The sequence below is a fragment of the Convolutriloba macropyga genome, chromosome 3, assembly GCF_964194025.1.
Source record: "Convolutriloba macropyga chromosome 3, txConMacr16.3, whole genome shotgun sequence".
Taxonomy (NCBI): domain Eukaryota; kingdom Metazoa; phylum Xenacoelomorpha; order Acoela; family Convolutidae; genus Convolutriloba; species Convolutriloba macropyga.
The window spans coordinates 76,099,585-76,124,634 of NC_134470.1; the positions used below are offsets into that span (position 1 = coordinate 76,099,585).

The 25,050-nt window shown below is 34.5% G+C and overlaps 1 protein-coding gene across 1 annotated transcript in view; it reads right to left on the bottom strand.

The window, feature by feature from the left end:
* Positions 1-25,050, bottom strand: part of LOC142336465 (cytochrome P450 1A2-like) — a 69,288-nt gene that overhangs the window by 5,360 nt on the left and 38,878 nt on the right. The window contains exon 7 of the mRNA XM_075385319.1: positions 4,976-5,610. Coding sequence (XP_075241434.1) covers positions 4,976-5,610 — 635 coding nt within the window. The remainder of the gene's footprint in view (positions 1-4,975; positions 5,611-25,050) is intronic.

Genomic DNA, 25,050 nt, shown 5'->3' on the forward strand with positions numbered 1-25,050 from the left:
GATTTCAGAACTGAAGGAGTGCTCTATGATCTGTCAAGACAGTAAAATCTTTTCCAAAAAGATAAAATTTAAAAAACTCGATGGCCCAAACCGCACCAAGTAATTCTAATTCATTAATGCTGTAGCGTTCTTCGTTGCTATTAAGAAAACGAGACGCAGAAGCCACAGTTCTTCACCCTTCACATTCCAACTGTTCTAGTGCGGTGTCTAGACCTTGTCTAGCTGCATCGCATTTGACTCGCGTTTCCAGTGTTGAATTAAATCGAGTATTTTCGTAGCATTTGCAATTATAGTTTTAATATGTTCAAAATGAGTTTGATGATTTTCAGTCCAAATAAATTTTTAATTTGTCTTTAACAAAGGTCGAAGAGGGTGACAAATTTTTTCCAGATTAGGAATAATTTTGCTTAAATGATGAACACTAAATAGAAATGACCGTAGTTGTTTCAGTGTTTTTGGAGCCTTGATTTCTGCTATAGCTGCTGTTTTTGATTTTATGGGCTTAACACCACTGTGGGAGAATGTAAAACCAAGCCAGTTTATCTGGTGTTTTGCAAAATGACATTGGCTCAGGTTTATTCTAAGGCTATCTGCATCAAGTTTTTGTAAGCAATTGTAAACGTATTTGTTGTGCGATTCCTTGCTGCCTTTACTGACTGCAATTATATCATCACGAAAACAATATGTATTGGTTAAAGCAACTAATATGCAATCCATAGCTTTTTGAAATTCCGCCGGCATATTTGTAAGACCGTAAAAACCAGTTTCGAAACTATACGTACCAGTAGAGTCGCCACGAATGATATTAAAATTACAGTGACGAGAAGTATCCGGATGTAACTTTAGTTGGCTATATGCATATTTTAAGTCAATTGTCGAAAAACAAAAATTGTCATCGTGATTGGAATTGTTGATGTGTTGTGAAATAGAATCGATAAGACTATCTATATTCGGCATTTGATACTTATTTTTATGAATTGTTTTATTCAAAATTTTTGAATGGAGAGCTAAATAGACAGATTTGTCTTTCTTAACTGTGATGACGATCGGAGAAATAAAAATTTTATCTGAGCATTCGTTTAGCTTTTCAATATGTCCTTGATTTGATAGTTTTTTCAATTCAGCAGATATTTTGTCTAACAAATTAATATGGACACGAAGACTTTTTTGATGGAGTATAGTTTTTATGGAATTTTGAACGAACTGTATTTAATTTGGACTTACCAATTCTGGAGATTAAGTCAGGAAAATCAGTTGCAGTCTGTTTTTTGATTGGACATTGGTCGTGTTCTACTTGATTAACTGTCTTTGGACTATTAGATTGTTGAATTGAAAGTACGAGGGCAGGGAACAAATCTCTACCCAACAATGAACGGTGACCATCCGTAACTACTTGAATTTCAATTGGATTCGTGTACCAATTGTTACTTCGGATTGAGGTTTGGAGTATTCCAAGCGTTTGAATGAGTTCGTTGGAGAAAGTCTTCAATTGCTTGGAAGCCGCCTCGCGTATCCATCTTGAATTTGGGTCTTGGGAAATGATAGAGTTTGCCATGGTTTCATTTATCATCGTGCAACCGCTGCCCGAATCCATTAAAACATCTGTTGCTGTATTTCCAAATTCCACAGGAAAGTTAAATCATTCTAAAGGAGTTGTAGAATCCGCTGAAGATACTGATGCAACACACTTGTCTTCATCCGATGAGTAGTTTGGTTCTAGATCAGGATCATAATTGGCAGACATTTGATTACCATCATCGGTTTCATTTTCTTCTTTTTCAACGTTATTGACACGCGGTTTGGGTTTTGGGCAGGAATTAGGAGACTTAGGTTTTTGACAAAGCTTCACAAAGTGATTTTCGATACCTCAATTATTACATTTCTTTCCACGAGCAGGGCATTTGTTACGATGTTCCAAAGTCCAGCTAAGTCCACAAAAATGGCATGTTGTAGGCTTCTTCCGGGCAGTGGAATTCATGTTTGAATAGGGAGTAGCATTTGCGATTGTTTTTTGCAATTGTCAAAGCTTTATCGGGTTCCGCCGTCTCTTTTAGGAGCTCTTTTGAATATCCTCATTTTAAATATTTGCAACAAAGACATCTCTGATGTTGGTATCTCCCCTTTTCTCCAAGATCACAGTTTTCGGAAAGTTCTTTAAGATGGCCATAAAATTTTTCAATTGGTTCACTTTTTTGTTGCTTTCGCGTCAAGAAGAGATATCGATCGAATTTTTTATTGTGAATTCGGATGAAAGTTTTGTTTAAGATATCCCAGATATTTTTAGTTGAAATTTGATCTAGATTAACAGCCAAATTTTTTGAACTGAATACTCGTCGTCCTTCTGTTCCGAGGCTCAAATACATCAAAGATGATGCTTTTAGATCACAAAATTTCCAAGGTTTGTCTCGGCATAATACGCCTACAGATCCAAGACGTAAACAGTGATTCTTCCATGCTGTCTTTGCTTGTTCATTTCAAATGCGCCTTTCTCAATCCTATTGTGCTGTAGGATTGTCAACACCAACTTCATGGGCGGGTTCGGGAGGTAGAACAACATGCGCCGGAGGGTCGGCAAGGAGGAGATCCACTACAATCTCTTCGCGGGCGAATCGCCAATTTGAGTTGTGTCTTCCAGTTTTCCCATCGGAGAGGGTGCTCTAGAGTTGCTTTCTCCCAAAAGGGTTGAATTCCGAGTGGAGATTTGCCGCTGTCTTTTAGTGCTGACTGAACCATGTTATAGCTGAGAGATTAGCTATTTTAATGGTATCCGCGCTGCGAACACGTTGACTAATTTATACAGTGGAATCGCGGGGCGAATCCGTTTTAAAGTGAACTTTGCTAAATTTACTGAATGGAATCGCTAAGCGAATCCAGGCTAAGTTTGACTTTTGAATTTGAAGAGCGTTTTTAAAGGCAACTTGAATTCAGCAGATTAAGAAAGAATATGATTAGTAAAATATAAGTAGTGTGAACAACCTATGAAATAATTTAGTAGACTAGCGGGAATATCTATATATGTGAATAATAAAAGTTATCATATCCTTAGTTATAAAATGTATGATATAATTATTAAAATTTGAGGGTAATTTGTAATTTAGTACACATATGAGTTTCTCTATAAAATTATGTATCCATAGGTATCACATTACCCCGATGACAGGAAAAAATTTTAATGTATTTACAATTTTATAAACAAAACATATAAGTTAAAAGTATGCATTTTGATGAAATTGAATTAACGAAAGAACAAAAATTGAAATTAACATAAACATAGGGTCAAAAAGCACCGCGAATGTTGAAATACACAAATGAAAATGTATAATTTTATGGATTTGCAACGCGAATGCATATTGATAAATTTAAAGACAAGGACGTCAGATATGCATATGGATAATGTGAACTGGAACTGAGAAACGAATGTAACAAATAAATTATGAAACACAAACTAAATTTGGATTCGCAGGGCGAATACATGAATGACTTGAAACTTAAACATTTACTAACAGTTTGCAAAGTTTTACTATTCTTTAATCACTGAATTTCATTTTCAGCATCCCATACTGACATTTCCCCTTCTTGTTCATACTCATAATAACGAATTCGAGGTAGAGAGTTTTTTCGTTTCTTTGTTCTTGAGGAACTTGTAGATGCCAATGAGCTTGTTGGGGAAATGTCCGCCTCCGAGAAACCATAAAATTGAGTCCGGTTACGTTTGCGACCTTCGCTTTGTATTTGTGGGCCGGTACTGTTGTTGGCCAGGAGGGTCGGCAAGGAGGAGATCCACTACAATCTCTTCGCGGGCGAATCGCCAATTTGAGTTGTGTCTTCCAGTTTTCCCATCGGAGAGGGTGCTCTAGAGTTGCTTTCTCCCAAAAGGGTTGAATTCCGAGTGGAGATTTGCCGCTGTCTTTTAGTGCTGACTGAACCATGTTATAGCTGAGAGATTAGCTATTTTAATGGTATCCGCGCTGCGAACACGTTGACTAATTTATACAGTGGAATCGCGGGGCGAATCCGTTTTAAAGTGAACTTTGCTAAATTTACTGAATGGAATCGCTAAGCGAATCCAGGCTAAGTTTGACTTTTGAATTTGAAGAGCGTTTTTAAAGGCAACTTGAATTCAGCAGATTAAGAAAGAATATGATTAGTAAAATATAAGTAGTGTGAACAACCTATGAAATAATTTAGTAGACTAGCGGGAATATCTATATATGTGAATAATAAATGTCATCATATCTTTAGTTATAATATGTATGATATCAGTATTAAAATTAGAGGGTAATTTTGGAATTTAGTCCACATATGAGTTTCTTCATATTATTATGTATACATAGGTATCACAATTTTCTTGGACAAAAAATTAAAACAATACAAAAAAGACTATTTGAGTGATTTTTTTTATTGGTCAGTTTTCTTTGAACATTTGTCGTGGTCAGTATAGCTTCGCTATCGTTTTAGTGTTCAGTCTGTTTTAATAAAACAATACGGGCAGGCGCCTCTACCAATCGAGTAGCTAAACACTGTTGCTCTATTTCGCGGAATTGTAGACAAATTGTAGACAATTATTGCATACTATAATACCAATTTTTTTATAGTATAATGTACTGTAGCTTATCATTTAATAATATATACCAATTAGTATAATTATCGTTCCTTTCTCGCCATATCTCACTCTGCAAGGCCCCTTTTTACATGTATCTTAATACGTTTTGTGTAATTAAAGAGACAAAATTGACAAAATGGTAAACTTTAATCGACAGGGTCGCTGGCTCAGAATATGAGGAGCCGTTACATTGGTTTTGAAAAACCATTCTTGTCTGAGTTTAAAATTAAAACCCTCTATCTGCAATGTAGGGAGTTTTTTGTATTAAGATAGGTAATATACGTTGTGCTTTTATACGTAATTTAAGATGTAAAATGGACAAAATAGTACATTTTTGGTGGGGTGCTGTCTCATAATGAGAAGAAAACTTACATGTGAACACCTTTGGCTATGTCCATGCTCATAATATACATTGCCCCTGTGCAAAATGTGGGAAAAGTTTTATTGGGATAATCGCGTCTACTGATGAACCATTTGCTGTTTCTGTCTCTAATGGGAGGCGCGTTGCTGAAACATCTTCCAACGTAAATTTGTTCCGTTTCGGGCAATTCAGACAAAAATTGGGCAATTTTGTTCACGTTTAAGTACATGTCATCGTCAGTTTTGATGACGTAATCGAAGTTCGAGCACTCGTTGACTGCAAAATCGATGCCCATTTGACTTTTCAAGGTCAAATTACGATAGGTTTCTGCAATGTCGACATGTAAAACATCTCGCAATGTTTTATGCTCCAGGTGCAGACCTGAATCGTTTCTCGCGTCTCTCCCGACAATAAAAACAACCTTGAAATAGGTTTGATACGATTTCTTCCATAAGTTCTTTTTGGATGCCCACGTGTCTCGTAGAATCTGACGTCTTTCGTAATTTGGTGCCTGTGAGATGACTATGATGAGTACTTTGATTTGATTGTCTATCTCCGGAGGTAAATCATTGCAGGGGGTGTCAGTGTTTTTTTGAATCCATATGGGGGGCCTATTCGCATTCCAAACGTAGTGATAATTGTAAAGCTAAACAAAACAATGTTTTAATTTGACATAATGATGGGGCGTGGCATCGAGTTATAAATCAGTACTAAAATAGTGTTGATTACAACGTTCTTTGAAGAAAAAAATTGGAGAATTTCATGCTAGCCCAACTTTAAATTCTTTGAAGGCATTACGGAGTCATATAGGTAATATCTTTTTGCAACCCTCTGCGTGCACAATTACCATAAAAAATTAGGAAAATTTACTTTTTCAAAAATTTTACAAATTTTCGCCACATAGAGGACAAAATTTTACAAAGTTTTGATCATATTCCTACAATTTCAGACAATTGTCAAAAATTTAAGACATCCATCTTTGGCTAACAGATGGGGTATATTTTGAAAGCTTATAGTGTCTGTTCTATAATTTAAACGCATAAAAATTTTTCAAACCAAAGAGATCATTTTTTTATTTCACTAGAATGAACGATCGATTAAACGAAACAATAGCATTGAAATCAACTCGAATACAATTTCCCAAGTTGAAAAACATCAAATTTATCAAGAGAAAAACTAATTTTGCCAAAAAAAATCGGAAAAATGAGCGCAAAAGTAAAAAAAAATGACGTCTGCACTCGCTCAGAGGTCTAAACTGAGAATGCAAAATCAGATCAAATTCAAATAAGGTTACTCGAGTTATAATATCAAGAGGTAAATTACAATTGAAGTAATTCAATTTTTACCCTGAAACTAATTAAAGGTTTGCTTCTGCCCACTGGCTATCAATTCATACAAACAAACATATTCAGAAAAAAAACAGCAAATATCGTGAATAAGATTTTGAAATTTTTGATGGTAATAAAAAATCAACCTTAATCTCTAAAAAACTAAAACAACGTAGTACAAAGAGAAAGAGATAGGACTGACTATGAAGGAACTAGGACATCTTGTTAATAAGATGAATTTATGAGTCGACAAGAGAATTTTGAAAGACAAACTTTTTAAAAGTCTGCTATTTTTGACAGAAATTAAAAACCATTCGTTTTTGAATTAACACGTTCAGACGTTTCAATTATGCAATGTGAGAATCTTGAGCGCCGGCAATTGAATCGGACAAATTAAACTTACCCTGAACGGATCAATTGTTTGCCCTCGGGTAATTTTTTCAAATGTTGTCCCAATGTTTTCTGCCGTGATGGATATTGTTATTGTGAGTCAAAAAAGAGGCAAGAAATTACAAAACGCACAGGATCCGTTATATTTCTAAATCTTAACTTTTGCGATAAATAATTCTGATTTTGATGAAAGATCATATAATTTTATTTTCTCACTTTGCTTTGAGTTAAGATTCCCAAGTTAGTTATCAAAAATAGTTATAGCGGTCTTCGAACGTACCGGTGTCGGAAACGAATTCTGAGGTCAGGTACATAAGACGAAAACCTAAACGTAAATGAAAAGTGACTTTGCTTTCTTTTCATTTGCGTTTTTTTGATACCAAAGAAAGTTTTGTTATTGATACTAAATTGTAGAGGTTAATGCGTTTTTTGCATGCGATCTATTGATCTGTTGCTGTTTCATCAGCTGACGTTTTTGCTGATCAAAAAACTTTTTAAAAGCTAGGTTTTTGGGCTCTCAATTTGGAGGGCATTCTCCGGATTAATCAAAAAGGATCCGAACATACCTTTCCACAATCTTAGCTGGTGCCATCAAAACCCTTTCGTTCAGGCACAAACTCTCTCCGGTTCTTGGAAAGAAATATTCACCAAAAAATTACTTACATATCTAGTTTCATCCCCAAAACGAATCTGATTTTGAGCCACTGAAACTTTTAATGAGTGTCCATTTTTTCGAGCATCGGAGAAATTTTTGCTTTGTTGATCTCGTTCCATTGTCTCATTCGAAATTTTCCACACTTGGTTTGCAGTTTCATTTTTTCGATCACCTAGTTTTTCAGGGTCGAAAGTTTTCGTCTCAACAATATTTGTCGAAAATGTGATTTTTTTTGAAAATTTGAACATTGACAAGGAGGGTCGTGTAAAGCTTATAAACACGCAAACCATAGTTATAACTAATAAACAGACATATAAATTAAAATGAAAACGTGAAGTTATACTATTGTACGACATTTCCATTTTTACAAAGTCTTACAACTTTCTGCTGACGTGAAGTAAAAAGTAGACTAAAATTAAAGCCAATGTCGCGTCAAAAATTTGGATCACAGATTGTCTGCTTCGCGGGGTGCCAAAAAAGAAAAGTTTTTAAAAAAACAAACAAAAAATATTTTTCATATCCTATATATTGACTGCTCACATTAACAGCTAGTGCCCCCCCCCCAAATAAATTGGTTATTTTGGTCTATAGTCTTCAATTAATGAGCACAATATTAATAAACAGTTCGTATTGCAGTTCGACAACTACTAATCCAACTGTCAAGATCGTTTAATGGTTTTACTTTTTCTATCCCAGTGTCCAAAATATTTTATAAATATCCTTATTATTTGTGTTCCATTTTTCCAAAACTGGTATAACTTGAATGTAATTGTCAGTCAACTGACACACTTTGTCGCAGGGTTTTCAAAATAATTTTACAATTAAGCTCACGAACATCTGAAAACGACCTTAAAAGTCACTTTCAATTGCTGTCTTCTGATGACGATCAGCGACTACCTCTATCACAAAAGAATAAAAAATGTTTTAGCCTACAGTAACCAAAGTTTTTATTCTACAACACATGGTGACCGACTCCTGAAGTGACCACAAAGTATATTTCAACACCAAACTTGTTCAAATCCAACACTGAATATAATAATAATAATAATAATAATAATAATAATAATAATAATAATAATAATAATTATAATAATAATAATAATAATAATAATAAAAATAATAATAATAATAATAATAATAAATTTGTTTTCAGTACCAAATATTCAGGCTTCGAATAATTAATCAAATTAGAGTAGAAAGCGTCATGCTGAACGAATGCTAGGAGGCAATTTGCCCGTTGCAGCACCGTTTCAGAGCTATTCAAAATTAGATAATATATACGAGTTTAGTTACTTATATAGACCTTAAATTAATTCAATCTTACGTGAACTGCATTATGTGGTGATAAGTCTGCATCCAGGGCGCAAGTTTTCGGTTGAAGTTTTGAGAGCAAATGATCGTTTCTGTGTTGATAGCCTAATTTAAATTTTCTCATTGAATTTCATAAGCCAGCATGTTGGCAATGAAAAATATATACGAAGATATTATCAAATATTTAAACTTCTAATGAATTATAGTTCAGATCTTTCCTCTTTTAGACGCCCCCGTTCCGCTCTAAATAGAGATCGCTCACAAAATGCGGGTTCTCACTTCTAAATAGTCAACGTATTTTGGTTCCCAATCTCGTTTTTAAACTTTTCATGCGCATCGCCAATTTCAACTGAAATTCATGGTTCTCGAAAAAATTTTTCAAGTCTTGATCAGTACTTCTCCATTGAAATCCACGTCTTGAATTGACAAATCAGCACTGATCACGTCTTATCTGAAGTTTATAGTTTGTGAAGACATGTCAAGAGTTGCTCAGTACTTGGCCAAGATTCGTCAAGTCTTGAATCAATTCTTGGTTAAGACTTGGCAAGTCTTGCCACAGGTCTTGACCAAGACTTGAGAAGTCTTGATGTATACGTAATTAGGCAAAGTAGACATTTAAGAAAAAATTATTTATATTCAATGCATTTCCTAAATTAGCAAAAAATGGTAGAAAAATATATACTAGAAACATGCTAACCTGACTAAACTAATTCTGGAAAGAGCATATACCAACATCAGAATTCCCGTCCCATATATTCACCGCGAAATCAAAATTTGTTACAATGGGCAGATAAAAGTGGAACGGAAGCGAACCAACAAAAAAACTGTGCTCATAACTTGATCCAAGACTTGTCAAGTCTCTGCCAAAACTTGCGCAAGACTTGTCAAATCTTGGCCAAGACTTGACTCAAGAACTGCCAAGACTTAGGACTTGATTTAAGACGTGCGAAATCTAAAAAGTGACATTATCAGAGCTCTGACACAGTACTGATACAACACCTTCAAATTCAATGAGTTATAACTGAATAAGACTTGACGTTCAGTCCGGGTCGCCCTCTAGGCGCGACACCCATTCCTGGTCTTTTTATCATTTATTTTGCCGATTCATTCTAATTTTTTAATCTATTGCATTATAGTTGGGTTCCAATGGTATGTACTACGGAAGCAACAACGCTTTTTCAATGGACTTTTTCCAAGGTAATCATTTTAGGTAGAATTGACAGGATTCGATAAAAACGTTTTTTTTTTAATTTTTGCGACACGACCAGTTTTTGAGCTTGAAATGTCAATATTTATTTAACGGAATGTAGGGTGCTCAGTAGGATTTTTCCAACAAAAGTCTATTACAAAAGAGTCTTCCTACTGAAATAGTAAGTTGACTGCGCCGTTCCGTACACTACATAGTTTTTATACAGGATGCTTCGCGCCGGAACTTTTTCTAAGTCCCAAGAAGATAATTTGTGGTTTGAAACTATACTGAGTTGATGTGTACGGTACTTAAAAGGCCTAGCAATTTCAAGATGTAAAATCAGGAAAATGAAAATATGACCTTTTAAGAGAACTTGTGCTTGAATTTCAACAGAATGATTAAGAATCGTTCGCATCACTCTCTAATATGTGTCAGAGAAATTTATTGCATTATGATTTCCCACAAAAAGTATTCTGATAAAGACCCAAATCTGATTTTAGATTTCTCAATCAAACATACATTCTAATATTTTTCTGACAATCGGGTGGTACGAAAACAGCACGATCTTGCTTATTTACAGTCCCCTATAGTCCACCATGGTGCTTTTAATTTCATTGATTTATTTTACAATTTTTTAATTTATTTAGCATTGGGGTAATTAATTTATTAAATTATTATTAAATTTAAATTATTAGGTTAACACTGCACATTAGTTCAGTTCAAAGGGGAATCATTACAGCGTTGGTTTCATATCAGAAATGATAATTCATCATTGTTTTAAGTCGGATTAGGACCAATGATATTGCTTCCTTATTTATGACACAAAGTGATTGATCAGATAAGCTTTCCTTCTTCTACAGTTATCTGTTTATGTGACAGGGCTTTAAACTGGCACTTTTTTCAAATACGGACTGTTATAATGATCTCTCAGGTTGTTCGTTTGTTGAGAAGTGTTCCTGTAAGGATTTCTATCAACTTATAAAAGGCTAGAGCTTAAAATGGTGAGTAGTAATAGGGTGAGCAAGTCTCCCGGGGGGGGGGGGGTGTAGACCCCATGTATTAAGATAGGGTATACGAGTATTTTTCTGAGCAGGTCTACAGTAATGTATTAAGATTATGGATAGAATCTAGGGGCGCCTACCTGTGTTCCAGGGGGTGAGTAGTAAGGTAGGAGCAGATGAGTGTGATTTTCCGGAGCCACTGGTCACGTGATTTTAGAGGTCATTTAGGGATGAATGCAGCGCGCAGGGGAGTTGCACAGGCAGCGCGCATTAACTGATAATTCCCCTCGCAGTAAATTACAACATTTTTTTGGTATAACCACCGCAATGTATTAAGATTAGGTATTGCCGCCGCAATGTATTAAGATTAGGTATAGCCGCCGCAATGTATTAAGATTAGGTATAGCTGCCGCAATGTATTAAGATTAAGTCTAGCCGCCGCAATGTATTAAGATTAGGTATAGCCGCCGCAATGTATTAAGATTAGGTATAGCCACTGCAATGTATTAAGATTAGGTATAGCCGCCGCAATGTATTAAGATTAGGTATAGCTGACCCTAAATAGCAAGATGGCGCAGTGGTAGCGTGCTGGGCTCATAACTCAGAGGTCGGTAGATCGAAACTACCTCTTGATTATCTGGGACTGTCACAGTTCTAGTGGACTTTTACGCGCTCATAACTTGGAAAAATGTTAAATAAAAGAAACAATTGAATTGAAAAGTTCAAAATAACAGACACAGTACAAATTAAGTACATGCAAATACTAAATTATTCAAACGTTTACATCATGCTAGTACAAAAGAAAAGAGTATTAAAGTACATTTAGCCGATTAGTTAATAAACTTGACAACAAAAATTTGAGTAACTAACGAAGAATTAAGGAATTTAGAAAAAAATTACTGTCGACTTTATTACACTTCGACTTATTTTAAATTAAATTTATCTAATTCACATATAATTACTTATAAAGTTTAAAACGTGAACATCATGAACAAAATGAACATCATTGAATTATGATCTTGCTGAACTGACTGTTGTATCATTTTCTAATACTGTTTATTCAAAAATTTGTTTTTTATGATTGGACGAGCCAAAGAATCAGCATAGTAATAAGTTCGATTGAGTCGAGCAATCATTATCAAATGCTCTCCAGCTTCACTGCTCGGAGAAGTCTTGATGATAGCAAAGCTGAATGTGAGTAGTCTTGGAACACAATCTGCTGGAAACGATCCAATATAGCGGTATTTGGGTTCTGCGATTCGATCAATAATCTGTCTCAGGGAAGTGTTATCCATGACAAACAATTTTTCTTTGCTTTATTTCGCAAGTACCATTAACACACGGGTTTCTAACTGTACAGTCAAGCTGAAAAGACTCATTCTCTTCAAAAAAGCAACAATCATTGGACTTTTTACTTTGCTCTAATAAAACTTTGCTTGACTTTTTAATTTTGTCAACAGAATTGTTATGGGAGTTGTGGTAGAAAAAAATAATTATAAACAAAAGTACCAGAAAAATTAGGAGGGGAACTTAGACAAAAAAGTTTGAATTTGTTCCCCCCCCCCCGTTATCGTTCATTTTAAGAAATTATTTTGTGAAGAGAATGGCAACTGGGTAACGATAATATATAACCCACAAATGATGTAAAAGCCATAAAAAACTGAAAAAAATATGAAAAAATTTTCGTCAAAGCAAAAATCTTTAGACATTTTTAGCAACCGTTCCGAACTGATCAATTTGAACAGTGGACATCCTTTCTCCTAGGACAGTTAATTCTGTCACGCTTCTTAGCGGGCGGTCGAAAAACATTTCTAATCGGATACTTTCACCGCTGAGCTCAGAGTAATGAATATTTTCTCCAGCATCTTGAAGTGAAGTGAGATCAAATACAAGCACGTAATGGTTCTGAAATAGATTATTTGGTAACGCGGGAATCGCTTCGTTAAAATTCATTGCTTTCATTGTTGTTACATATGCCCTACAGTCATTGGTGGTATCAACTGATACTATGGCTCTACCTCCTCGAACAGTTCTTAGTTCTCGTAAACCGAATTTCTGATAATGGAAAGGATTTTCTTGAAAATTTCCTGTGAATGCTGAATTTTTGTTCATCGCAATAGCTATTCGTCTGATTGGAGCATTGTTAAAAACACTTTCCTGAATAAACTGATTCCGTCTTGAAGGGATAATAAATGTGCGTGCAACAGTCAAGAACTTTAAGGGAGACGTGAGGATTGTAGGAGATCATGTAAAAATTGGGTCTTGCACGAATCAATTTCAGTCTAACTTTTGTATTTGGAAGCAGTAGCTTTTCACATTGGAACAAATCAATTGTTAATTTACCGTAATAAGTAGTTCCATTTTTCAGCAAAAGTTCTTCCTCTCGATCTATAAAAGGGTTTTTCTCAAAACCGCTGGGTTCTTTTTCAAATTCATATCCATGGCAAGCCAAAATACCTTCATTATTTCTTGTGGAAGCGTTAAATTCATTGGAAATTAAATCTTTGTGTCCATAGAGACCATTTGAGTTGTAAACCTGTTGATTGTTCAGATACACCTCACAGTTGGAGAAGAGCGAGTGCAATAAATTGTTGACGTGAGTTAGATAATATAAATCATCATCTATGAAAGACATTCCCATATCTGCTTTTCCATGCTCGTCTTTTTTCATAAAGTCATCAAACAATTTCCCTTTTGTAAACCAACTTTGATTTGAAGGTGGATATCTCTCATATCAAGATATATGCTTCTATCTGTTTCAAACTTGAATTCAATGCTGCTTTCATCCAATGAAGTACTGGGATAAACTTCCTTCTGGAACGTGAGAAGATTCAATTGGTTCCAAAACAAGATTTTTGTCAAAAATCTCCACGCAAGAGTTCGTAAAGTGACCATAATGAAACTGCTATCGTTTGTTGATCTAGTCTTCATTTACCTTAGAAAAAATATCTTTTCTAGTTCGACGACATCGACTGGTTCTTCGGGGAATTCTTCGAATAATGCGACGTTTCCTAATTTTTCCACCACCTAGCTGTTTACGTAATGTTTTCTTTCCAACATCTGCAGCCACAGATTTGAATTTTTTTTCCAGTTAGAACATTTTCAATTTCTGGTGCAGCTATATCAAGAAAATCAGCATCAACTCTTTTTGCTGCTGGGACAACATATCTCCTCAAGACTGAAATAGCCGTCCTCCCAATTGTTTGTGCTAACGCTCCGAATCCTCTTCCCCTCTGTCTTGAATAACCACGAAAATACGGTAAATCACTATCAGCAACCATTTTCTACACATTTAAATCTAAAAATGATTGTCTGAAGTTTATCTAAACATTACCGCTCTTGTTGCACTAACAGAGTTGAAAGGAACTTTTTCACCATAAGAGTCCCGGAGCTCGAGTTTTATGCTGTGGAATGAGTTTTTCAGAATTTTTTTTAATTGTAATTTTGGAAAATTTTGATAATTCGTGTATTGTCCCGTTGAGATGATATTCCCATTCTTAAGTTTTGATATGAACGGAATGCATCGTAAAAGAGCAGCTTTTGTATCACCCACAATATTGTATTCAACAATATCACTATATATCATTAAGGTGTGTATTCGTACAATGTCAAAAAAGAACTTGGGAAAAAGTGGACCAGCACCACTCATGAAAACACCCATACCATAAACAGCTTCTTCGCATCCAAAGACATGGCAAAGATCGGCACTAAAAATGACAAGTAAAGAGTTCTGATTAGGAAGCCTCAAAGAATTTCGCTGTGTAATTTTGTTAAAGTGTAACTTGATTGGCGTTTTTTCATATTTTTCACGTTCCTGAATTTTTCTGTTAGTTTCATTGACAATATCAGAGATTGAGGGGTATAGACCTGGATCAAGTGTGTATTAATCCGATGGTTATGTATCTGGTGTTGCTTTATCTAGATAGAAGAATTTACCCTCTGTTATGTTCTCGTACCATGAGGGATACGACAGTTCTGTTATCGCTACCTCCCATTCTCCATCAAGATTAATTTGTTCAGGTAGAAAATTTGTGAAAGAACTTAGTGTAATGTTTGGGTAACAATCAAACGACGCATTGGAAACCAACTCAACAGTGAAAGAACTCATCTTTAAATGATACACTTTGAAAGCTCTTGTTCATAGAATTTATTCAGAATTTCACCACCTTGTTCTCCAAAAAGGTCATAGATTGGTGGTTTAAAAGTAGCAACTTTAACAATTTTGAGTATTTAATTTGTGAACTGAGATTTATAACGTTTTCTGAATGGAATATCTTTTTTGATATACGAACATTTTCACCCATTTTAAAACGTGGTCGCTTATATTGGTTAATTGGGTTTCTGTAAAAAACTGACAAAAAGTCTTTGTTTGTTACATTTTTTGGAGCTTTACCTGGTGAGCGATTAACTCTTGTGTTCATAGTTTTGAGAAAGGAATCCATTTTTTTCATGTATTTGTCACCATTTTCTTCCATATTGCGATAAATAGTGTTCTTCAAAGATTTTATAGCTCGTTCTGCTACAGCAGCTTTCGTTTCACTTCTAGCAGAGTAAATTTTGACTTTCTTGTCCGCACAAAACTTTCGAAACGCACCACTAAACTCTGTTACCTGATAAACCCATACTTTCGCTGGCATACTTTTTTACGCCCCATTTTTTTGAAAGCTACAACTGCATCGGTAGAGTACTTTGACTTCATTGGCTGCACACGAACAAAGCGGGAAAAGACGTCAACACATACTAATAAATACTTCACTCCATTACATGACGATCCATCGTGTTGCATGACGATACTTTGTGTAGGAATCTTCACTGTGCAGAAAGTAGGCAACTTTTTTTTGGATAACCCACTTGCCTTTTGTAGATTTTTTATTGATCCATATGCGGCTTTTCCATCTCTATACAGTCTTTGTAGCTTGGCTTTTTCAGATTTTGAAAGGAATCCAGCTCCCTCTGTCTTTGCTTTTGGCATCCTTGTTTATTACTTTTTGCGGATTTATTCCGGTAGCATCAAGTATTGTGTATTATATGTCAAGAAAATCAACGTTCTTTCTTTTTAATGCAAAAATAAAATCTGCAAAAGCTACTTCTGTATCTCTTCCATCTAATAAAATTGTGTCGTTGAGAGATAGCTTGACTCGCGGTGAATTTAAAGTTTGATCTACAATTGATTCGTTCTTTAATGATCTGGTTTTGTTGCTGATTTCCTTGTAATTAGGGTTCAGATGTGTTGGGACAGAAAATGATTTCTGCTCAAAAGTGTCCATTTTTTAACTTTCACTTTGAATTTTTGTTCGTAAAGGTGTTGAGGAATCAAAACAAACTGTTCCATTTCAAGACAATCGATTAACGATAGATTGTGTCAAAATTGATACGAGCTCTAGTCCTTTTCGTGAAGTTAAAATTGCTCTTCTTTTATTTATTCCGGTTCTTTTCAGCACGAGTTGATGAGTATCGTCTCTGTACTTTATTACGTCTTGTTTTTGTATTTCCTGTAGTTGTCCCCCGAGAAGGTTTACTATGCATTCGTTTAGAAACTGAATGAAATCTTTTGGACAATTTCTTAGGAACGATTTCTTGAAGTTCTGGGAATACGTTTGGAACGTTATCAGCGTAGAGAGATGTTGTGTGTTCATCGTTCAAAAAAGTAATCTCTTGTTTCGTTTTAGGGAGAAAAAAATAGTGGGAATAGAACCACTGTTTCTGCAAAATCTAAGAGAGTAGACTGTTTTCGGAGTCAGATCAATGAGTAAATGACCATAAGGGATTGAAGTAGCTTTTGTATACCAATCTGCTAATTGTGATCCTAACCCGAGCTGTTGACTAAGAGTGTTAATCTGGAGAACATCTCTAGGAGACTTGAATAAAACTATATGAGTATTTTGTAACTCAATGTCTCTTCCCAACCTACACTGATGGAAAAGATTATGCTTTATATATATTGTACTAAGTCCTTTGTGTCTTCCAGCTATCGCGATTTTGACAAACTCTTTCGAGCTTTAGATTTCCTCACAAGAATCATCAAAAATCAGCAATTACTTTGTTCCATTATTGGGTAGACTCTGAATGAACTCAAAGTCAACTCCTTGAATAAAATGAATGTTCTTAATGTTTTTAAACATTAGTCCCTACAGTGATTAATAAGGTAAATAAAAATAGTAAATTTTATCAAAACCGGATTGAAAACTTCCAATAATTAGCCAATCATGGATAAGATGAGATTTTCCAGACCCGCTTGATCCCACCAATGAAATAAAAATGCGTTCCTTAGTAGAAATTATTTTGTTCATAGTTTAGGAGAAGGTAAAATATAACCGACTGTACTAGATAAGATAGCAATCCAATCTGTTGTTTCTTCACAGGTTTTGGCAAGAGTTATTCTTACTATACAGCACGCTAATATTAACAAAATAACAAAAAATTGAGACAAAAAACCACAAGAGATCTGTTACAAGTCTGTCCCAAACATTTCCACAATTTTCGTTCCTGGTTATTATCATCAAAGACAAAATTACCTAAAATTAAACCGTTATCTGTATGCTCGGTCATTTATACCTTATTTTTAAGGGAAAATCAGTTTTTCCAACTGGGATTGCGACTTTTCTCTGATTTCAAAAATAGTAAAATAAAAATAATTAATTACAAAACGATCACAACTATAAAAAGAAATTACAAATAGAAATTACAAATATTATACGCTATCAAAAAACCTAGAGTCCAAGTTCCGTAAGCAAAAGCTTTCTTCTCTGCACAGTGAAATGTCTTTTTGTGTCGATACGGATAATTGCTACAATCCCAGTCAGTATCCGAGTTGTTGAGAAGTTTGGAAACTTTTGGAAAATCAAGATCATCTAGATTCTCCACATCTTTACACAAGTTATTTGAGAGGACGTTGCACTTCTCTAGCCCTTTTGCAAAGTATTCTGTTTTAGGTGAACAGTGTTGGTGAATGATTGATGACAACTCAGTGTATTCCAGTTTTCCATTGTTCCAATTAATCCCATGTAAATTTTTAGTGTTCCACTTTGATCGAAAAGTAGGTTTATAGTCTTTGGGTGGGAGGAAACTGTATCCCAATACAATTCCATCCTTGAAAACACCCAACTCCTAGACAATTTTCCCTTCCATGCACTCAATATCAAATACAACTAGAGACATTCTTTTTTCTAGGTTGAATTATTACAAAAATAATAAGGAGTCTAGCATTTTGAAAATTTGAGGATGATAAAATTTAATAAAGACACAAAAGATTAACCCAGTTAAATGTCCCAAGAAACATGTGCTGGGAAAATTTGGTAACATGTAACAGTGTTCTGGACCTTTGTTTGAAGTTGCTTTAACCGCTCCAGCAGAATCGTGTAGTATAGCATATAAACGAAAAACTTTCAATCTAGCAAATAAAAAGTCTAAAAAGGAAATTCCATAACCAACAAGTCCTCAATGAGGAAATTTTTGGTTAATTTCCTCCAAATTTATATTTTCGTCCCAAATTTTACAGGCCGCTAAAAACAGTTTTTGCGTTTTTCCTTTTCGGAAAAAATTGAAAGGATGCTTCCGTAACAATTGAATATGTTGACAAGATTGACAATATCCATCAACTTTGCGTTCCTTCATCCATGTCAATGCAAGTTTTAAACTTTTCAATATAAGATAAAAATGTAGGGAGATGCTCTAGTAAGTTCTCGTACTCTTCTTTTTTCATTTCAATATTTGTCAGAAAACTCCACTGATATCCGTTCCAACAATGTTGTGAAATGGTAACTTGTTGTCTATCTGAACGATATTTAAGACTTGTAATGCGTAATCCGTTGTGAATAACCCACTTAAATTCTGAACTTTGGGAATGTCTGTCCAAATTTTCTAATTTGGGAAAATTTTGAGCTTCAAGAACAGTATAGGAATATCTTTTAAGTTCGTAATGAAGTCTAATGTGAAAAACTTTTGACTTATCTATGAGACTCAAAAAATGTTTCTTGAGCAACCAACATCCCAACTCATTCTCAGATCAAAGATTTTTAAAATGAAAAAATTATTGTAGAGAAGACAAAGACATATTACAAAATCTCACAACAATTATTATTGAAAAGTACAGTGTTCAATGTTAGAAAATTCATTCAAATTTTGAACTGGTTCCCTGAATTCGTCAAAGTGTAGTTGACATAAGTCACCTGCTAGAACTCATTGTTTTCTGTGCGACAAAAGAGTCAAATCTGCACATAAATGGAGGCTGGATTCTACTGAATGTATTGAATGAAAGTCACATATATTCGTCGATTTTGTCCTATGCTGACCTCTTTGACTTTGTGACATCGTTGCAGCACATCCTCCATACATGGGTTTTTATCAAATTGAGTCGGGTGCTCACTCAGTTCCAATTCCCCATTAAGGATATTGTTCTTGAGGAAACAGAATTTGTTGAATTTGTAATCTCCAATTCGAAGTTGTTGGTACTTCTCAAATGTTCCAGAATTATCTTTTTTAAAGACTTGGAAAGTTGGTTCGGAATAATTTTGTCCGTTTTTAAAAATTCTGGACACAGTAAATCTCCCAAATCTTTTTGGGTTAGAACCAAAGTCTATATAAAATGGAACCGAATCAGTTGCAGTTTTAGGTTGAGAATCGGTAAACATAGACGGAGCGCTCAAGTAAAACGGAGAGACTTTAGAGAGAGACATTTTATCAACTTAATCTGACAGAGAGAAATTAATTGAATGATTTGACTTGTAATTTTACTCCCTCTATTGTTTCCGATCAACTTTATTTGGTAATGATGTCATTATCCTTCTTTCATTTCCAAATATGGAAAAATCAATTGCGTCATTTTGCAACAAAAATTCCGTATAAGGAAACTTACTCCGAAATTTTAAGTTGAGCAAACATTTGAACTAGAGCAGCAAGTTTATCTTGATGTTTAGCACGTCTTTGTTGCATTAGCGAGTAATAGTGTTTGAAATATTTAGAATAAGTAAAAAAACGGATTTTTCTGAGCTGCTGTCTCTTGAACTGTGTCGTTTTGCAAATGAATTTTTCATTGCGTTTGAACTGCATTGTGTTACTTCCCTATACGGCAGTTTAAAAGAATCACTCCAAAATCACTTTGGTCACAGAAGCGCAGCAGTTATGTGTCAAGTTTTTACTTACTTTTATAAAAAAAAATTTGTGAGAAAGCCTTGTTCATTTGCGTATTGGTTAAGGATTATAAACCTTACTTGCTTACTAATTAAGACTCTGTTGCGTCTCACAATTACACTTTTTGTCCTCTGAAAAATTGTTCTTATCACTTAATTCTCATTTCATCTTCCATTAATGAATTACTCCAAAAATTGGATGATTTATCTTTTCAATATCAGACAGTGGACTGCTTACACTCCTTATATAAACATCAGTTCTTTGGTCACACAATGAAAGAAGCAGGACTTGTTTTTACTCAGTTGAAGAGAGCGGTACAACATAATTCGAAAAACAAATATGTTGAAAAACTACCCAGCGTGTCTAAGAAGATATTGAGTAGAAAAAGGTTCAAGAGACATCTACTGAGAGCTGAGCAAATAAATGCAAGCACACAAACATTGAGATCATCCTTCTTCGACCGAATTCAGTCACTTAAGAACTCAAAGTATGAGAGAGAATTAATAAAATTGTTGATTGTTTACTAGATGATCTTGGAATAATTGATAAACCCATGTTGTACTTTGAAATTAGAAAGTAATAAAATGTTTGTACTAAAATGTTTTAAATCTATTGTATATTCTAAAAGTCGAAATTTGAAGTCGATTTGTTTGTTAAATGTCGAATTTTCAAACAACAATTTTTTGTTAAAAGTCAAAAATAGAACCTCAGATTTTTCGTTAAAAATCAAAAATATTACCAAATTGTGCGTACAAAGTGTGCAATTTTTTGTTATTTTTCTTAGTTTTACGATATGATTTTAAGCAAAAAACAAAAATTTTGATCATTTTTAAAATGGCAAGTTTTGAATCTGTTCTTGCAGCTTAAAAATCGGATTTGTAACAGTAATTTTTTCTTAAAAATCGAATTTTTTCTCGACATTTTTTGTTAAATATCGAAAATAAAATCGACAATTTTCTTAAATATCAAAATTAAATTTGGCATTTTTCTTAATTGTCGAAAAACAAATTTTTAATAATAACCAAGTACCTAAATTATCAAGTAACCTTTCGTGTTAATCTTTCATTCTGAAAAACTTGAAAAAAGTAGTTTAAAAATTATAAAATTGAAAATGTAAATTTAATACGAAACTCCTAAAAGTTATTCAAAACCTATATTATTTTTACGAACAAATAAAAAATAGTTTACATAATTGAACATAGAATTCATTCAAAAAGAGTTTCAATAACATATTCTGGCAAGTTTTGAATTTCATTACCGAAACTTCTTTGTCGCTCAATTCTACCAGGTAGTTGCGTTGGCTGAACAGTGACTGGGGTATTAGGTACATCACTCAAAAAGATAGGGTTGTGAGCTGTTCCTTCCTCAATCGAAGGGGTTGTCATCGAGGGTGTAGTTGACATGTCAGTAGATCCATAGTACTGCGCAGGATCAAAGTTTTCCAGATCGTTAAATGACATGGTGGTACTGGTATCGATTCTCAACTCGCTATGTTCTCTACTATGAGCTCTTGACACTATTTGGAGAAGATTATTTTCCAACTCCGGGCTTGATACCTGACATACCTCCGGTGTAGTGAACCAGCTGTTTGGAATTTGCCCCTCCCAAGGAAATGCGTACTGAGTATTTCCAGCTACGTAGTTGGCGGCGAAATCAGATCCATTAACGTTAGGATAGTGGCGTCCGCTAACAACAGTAACTTCGTGTCCCATCGCGTGAGTTCCGAGCTGATTCTCTTTGATTGGAACCTGTCCCTGATGATATGAATCAAACTAATGTCGCTGGTGCTCAAAAATGTGCCACACAGGAATGAGTAAAGTGATCACAGATTCATACAGTCCGTTTCATAAATCCCGCACTCCTATCCGAGCAATATCCTCAGTGAAAGAAACTGAGTACAGAAGGTTATTATTTTGAACAGTGAACTCCATTTTGGATTAACTGATAGAAGAGCTTTTTGTTAGAAAGTGATGAGAATGGAACAAAAGATTCTTGTTGAGAGCGTGATAAAAGTAACCAGTGGATAGGAAGGAAACAGAATATATAAATTAGATTTAAACAAAAGTTAGAACTAAAGTAGGATTTATTAATAAGAAGAATGTGAATGTTAGAGCTCGATAGCAGGATAAAATGTTGAGGAGTAGTTAGTATTATGTGAGAAAGTAGCGATGATGTTTTCAGAGAAGTTGTATTAAATGATAAAGTCAAAATCAACAACCTCCATATATAGTGTGCTCTGTCCAATCAGACAACAGTAACCAAAGATGGAAGATTTTATGAGATAAAGTGATGTTTAGCTTGAAATTTCTGGACGAACTGAAATTCAAATCCAAATTTGGGTAAAATTTCCTAACAAGGTCGGAAGTGAAGGATACGTACAGGTTTCCGACTATGCTTTTACCTAAAATGGTCTATTTTAGTAGATATGAAGTGACATAATTTACCAAAAATGTCAAGCTTTGAAAAATTTTTTCCAATTCGTCAAATTTCAGATCAATCTTGGAAAATGTTCCATTTTTGAAATGAAATTTCTTTATATATGCGTTAGGTAAACGAATTCCGAACCTGATCAGTACTCCCACTGCATTGTAGTCGTTGTAATAATGGAAGTACAAAGCACTCTGTAGTGAAGAAGGTATTGATATTGGTTTTGGGAGAGGAACAAAGTTTGTTTGTTTAATATTTCTGTACTGTTCCAATATCTCGGGGACGGAGTTCAAAATGAACAACAATTCGTATTTGCATACATGCAATTCTGAGGATAAATCGAAAGACTGTTTCGCAATTAACTCCTCATATTCGAATGTTTTAATAGAGAACGTTGCATACTCAAGTCTTTACTAAATCGGATTATTCTGTTGGATTTTGTGAAAATGTCCAAAAAATTGAAAAAAAAGGTATGAATCTACATCAATTTCGTCAATTTTGTATGCATCAGGTATACCTTCTTTTCTCTTGTAAATCTTCTCAAAAATTTGTAGGTGGTTGTTGATCAACATGTTTAACAAATGAGTAAATTTTCACGTATTAATCTATTAAAATAAAAAAGTGTTAAAAGAGAGACTGAGATAAACAAAACGAGATCATTAACTTTTATAACAAGTTTCTTAATACTAAAATTTGATTGGTTTGTAGTTTGTAATATAATCACGTTATCGTCAATTGTATATAAGTTATCTTCAATTGAAGTACGAGTTTTCTTCTCTAATATTTTAATATTATTGTAAAAACACATTTAGTGTTTTATCGATAAAATTACAAAATTAGTTCGTTTACAAAAATACTTGTATTCTCTAAGTGAGCAAAGTCTGTTTTGGGATAAATAGTATTGTTTTGTAAAAAAAAGTAACACAAATCAGCAATATGACAAATAAATATAACTTAAGATTTCCGTTTTTCCTCCAAGGATTAAGGTTACACATTTTGGATGTTTTCTGGATTGAAATACAACGTAGAATACAACACTGTGACTGCTTCGTAGGAAGTTCTTGAACTTTCTTTTTGCGTAATGTTACTAAAAATGGAAATTACGTCATTTCCTTATATGGAAATAATGAGTCATAAGTTTTTCTAACTAACAAACCAAAAACTGTATTCATTCTCACTTTGTTATCCGATACACTTGCTCGGCAATTTACTTGAAATTTATTCAATTTATTTTGGATCACAACAATACAATGCCATCTCTTGATAGAAATCTACCTATCAAATGCACAAAGTGCAAGAAAATGGTTGTCAAGCAGCAAATGGCTCGACACAAAGAAACGTGTGATAGTGGGACTTTAAATTGTCCCAAGAGTCAATATTTCGATACAAAGAGGAAAGAAGACCTGAACTACCACCTTGCTAAGCATCATGCTCCTCAAGAAAAGAAGCTTAGTACAGTGGGCACTATATGCTTGGAGGAATTTCCAAGTTTTTATTCTCTTCAACAACATAAGAGACGGAAACACGGAACATCGACCAAAGTTGCAACCAAATCCAGCGAAATTTTGAAAGAAGTACTAGAATCGGAAGAATTGGATAAGAACAGCGAACAGTTACAGCAGGAACTTAGTGCCTGTCAACACTTCTTTGACAATACTGAGATGGAGAATGGGAGACATAAAGTATTCAATTTTAAAACGCCGAAACTTGATCCCAGCGAAATTAATGAAAAACTGAAGGACGTGTTTGAATGCTTAACTGCTTAAAACTTAACTGCTTAAAAAGCTTAACTTGAAAAGCTTAACTGCTTAAAAAAAATAAATTTATCTCTTGGGTTTATTTTACGAAATGTGGACACAGACGAATACCGATAGTTTTATGCTCATGAGAACAACACCTTCTTTGAGAAGTCTCAATTACTTTGTTCTAGGGGAGACTTAGTCTCACTTCAGGATAGAGTAGAGAAAATGGATTTGATTGAGACTGGTGCTCAAGAAAGGGCAAACACAAAATGGCGGTATGCACTAACTACGAATGTAACAATTTTCTGTGCTCTTCACAACAATATCCCAATGGGATGTTTAGATGCTGTTATACCTGAACAGTTGTTGAGAAGAAGAGATGTAAATTGTCTTGTAACAAATGGATACGGAGAAACCTACAAGGACTACCTTTGCTTGTTTAGAGCTGTGGCTGTTCACTTGTATGGATCAGCTGAGCTGGAAACAAACGCAGCTAAGTTGTTCAGTGACTTTCTCCACGAGTCTGGTCATGACGCAATTAACTTTAGAGGAGTGTCAATGGACCACCTTGTGTTTGTTGAAAATTCTATAAAACACAACATTATCATTTATGACAATGACATTGAGAACGGGGATTTTGTAGGTGAACTTGCAAGAAGAAGTATTGAGACGTACGAGATCAACATTAATCTACTGCGCTACAACAACCACATTTGCTATGTTGATGACATCAACACGTTCTTCAGACGATTCCACAGTCCTAATTGTGATACCTTTATTAAGCGTGCTGGTAATTTCCACCGTCACGTGAAATCTTGTAAAGATAGGATAGAGAACATTTATCCGAAGAGTGTTTACACTTCGAGAGAAACTTTGTTCGATTAACTTGACTGTTTTGAAATTGGATATGAGGA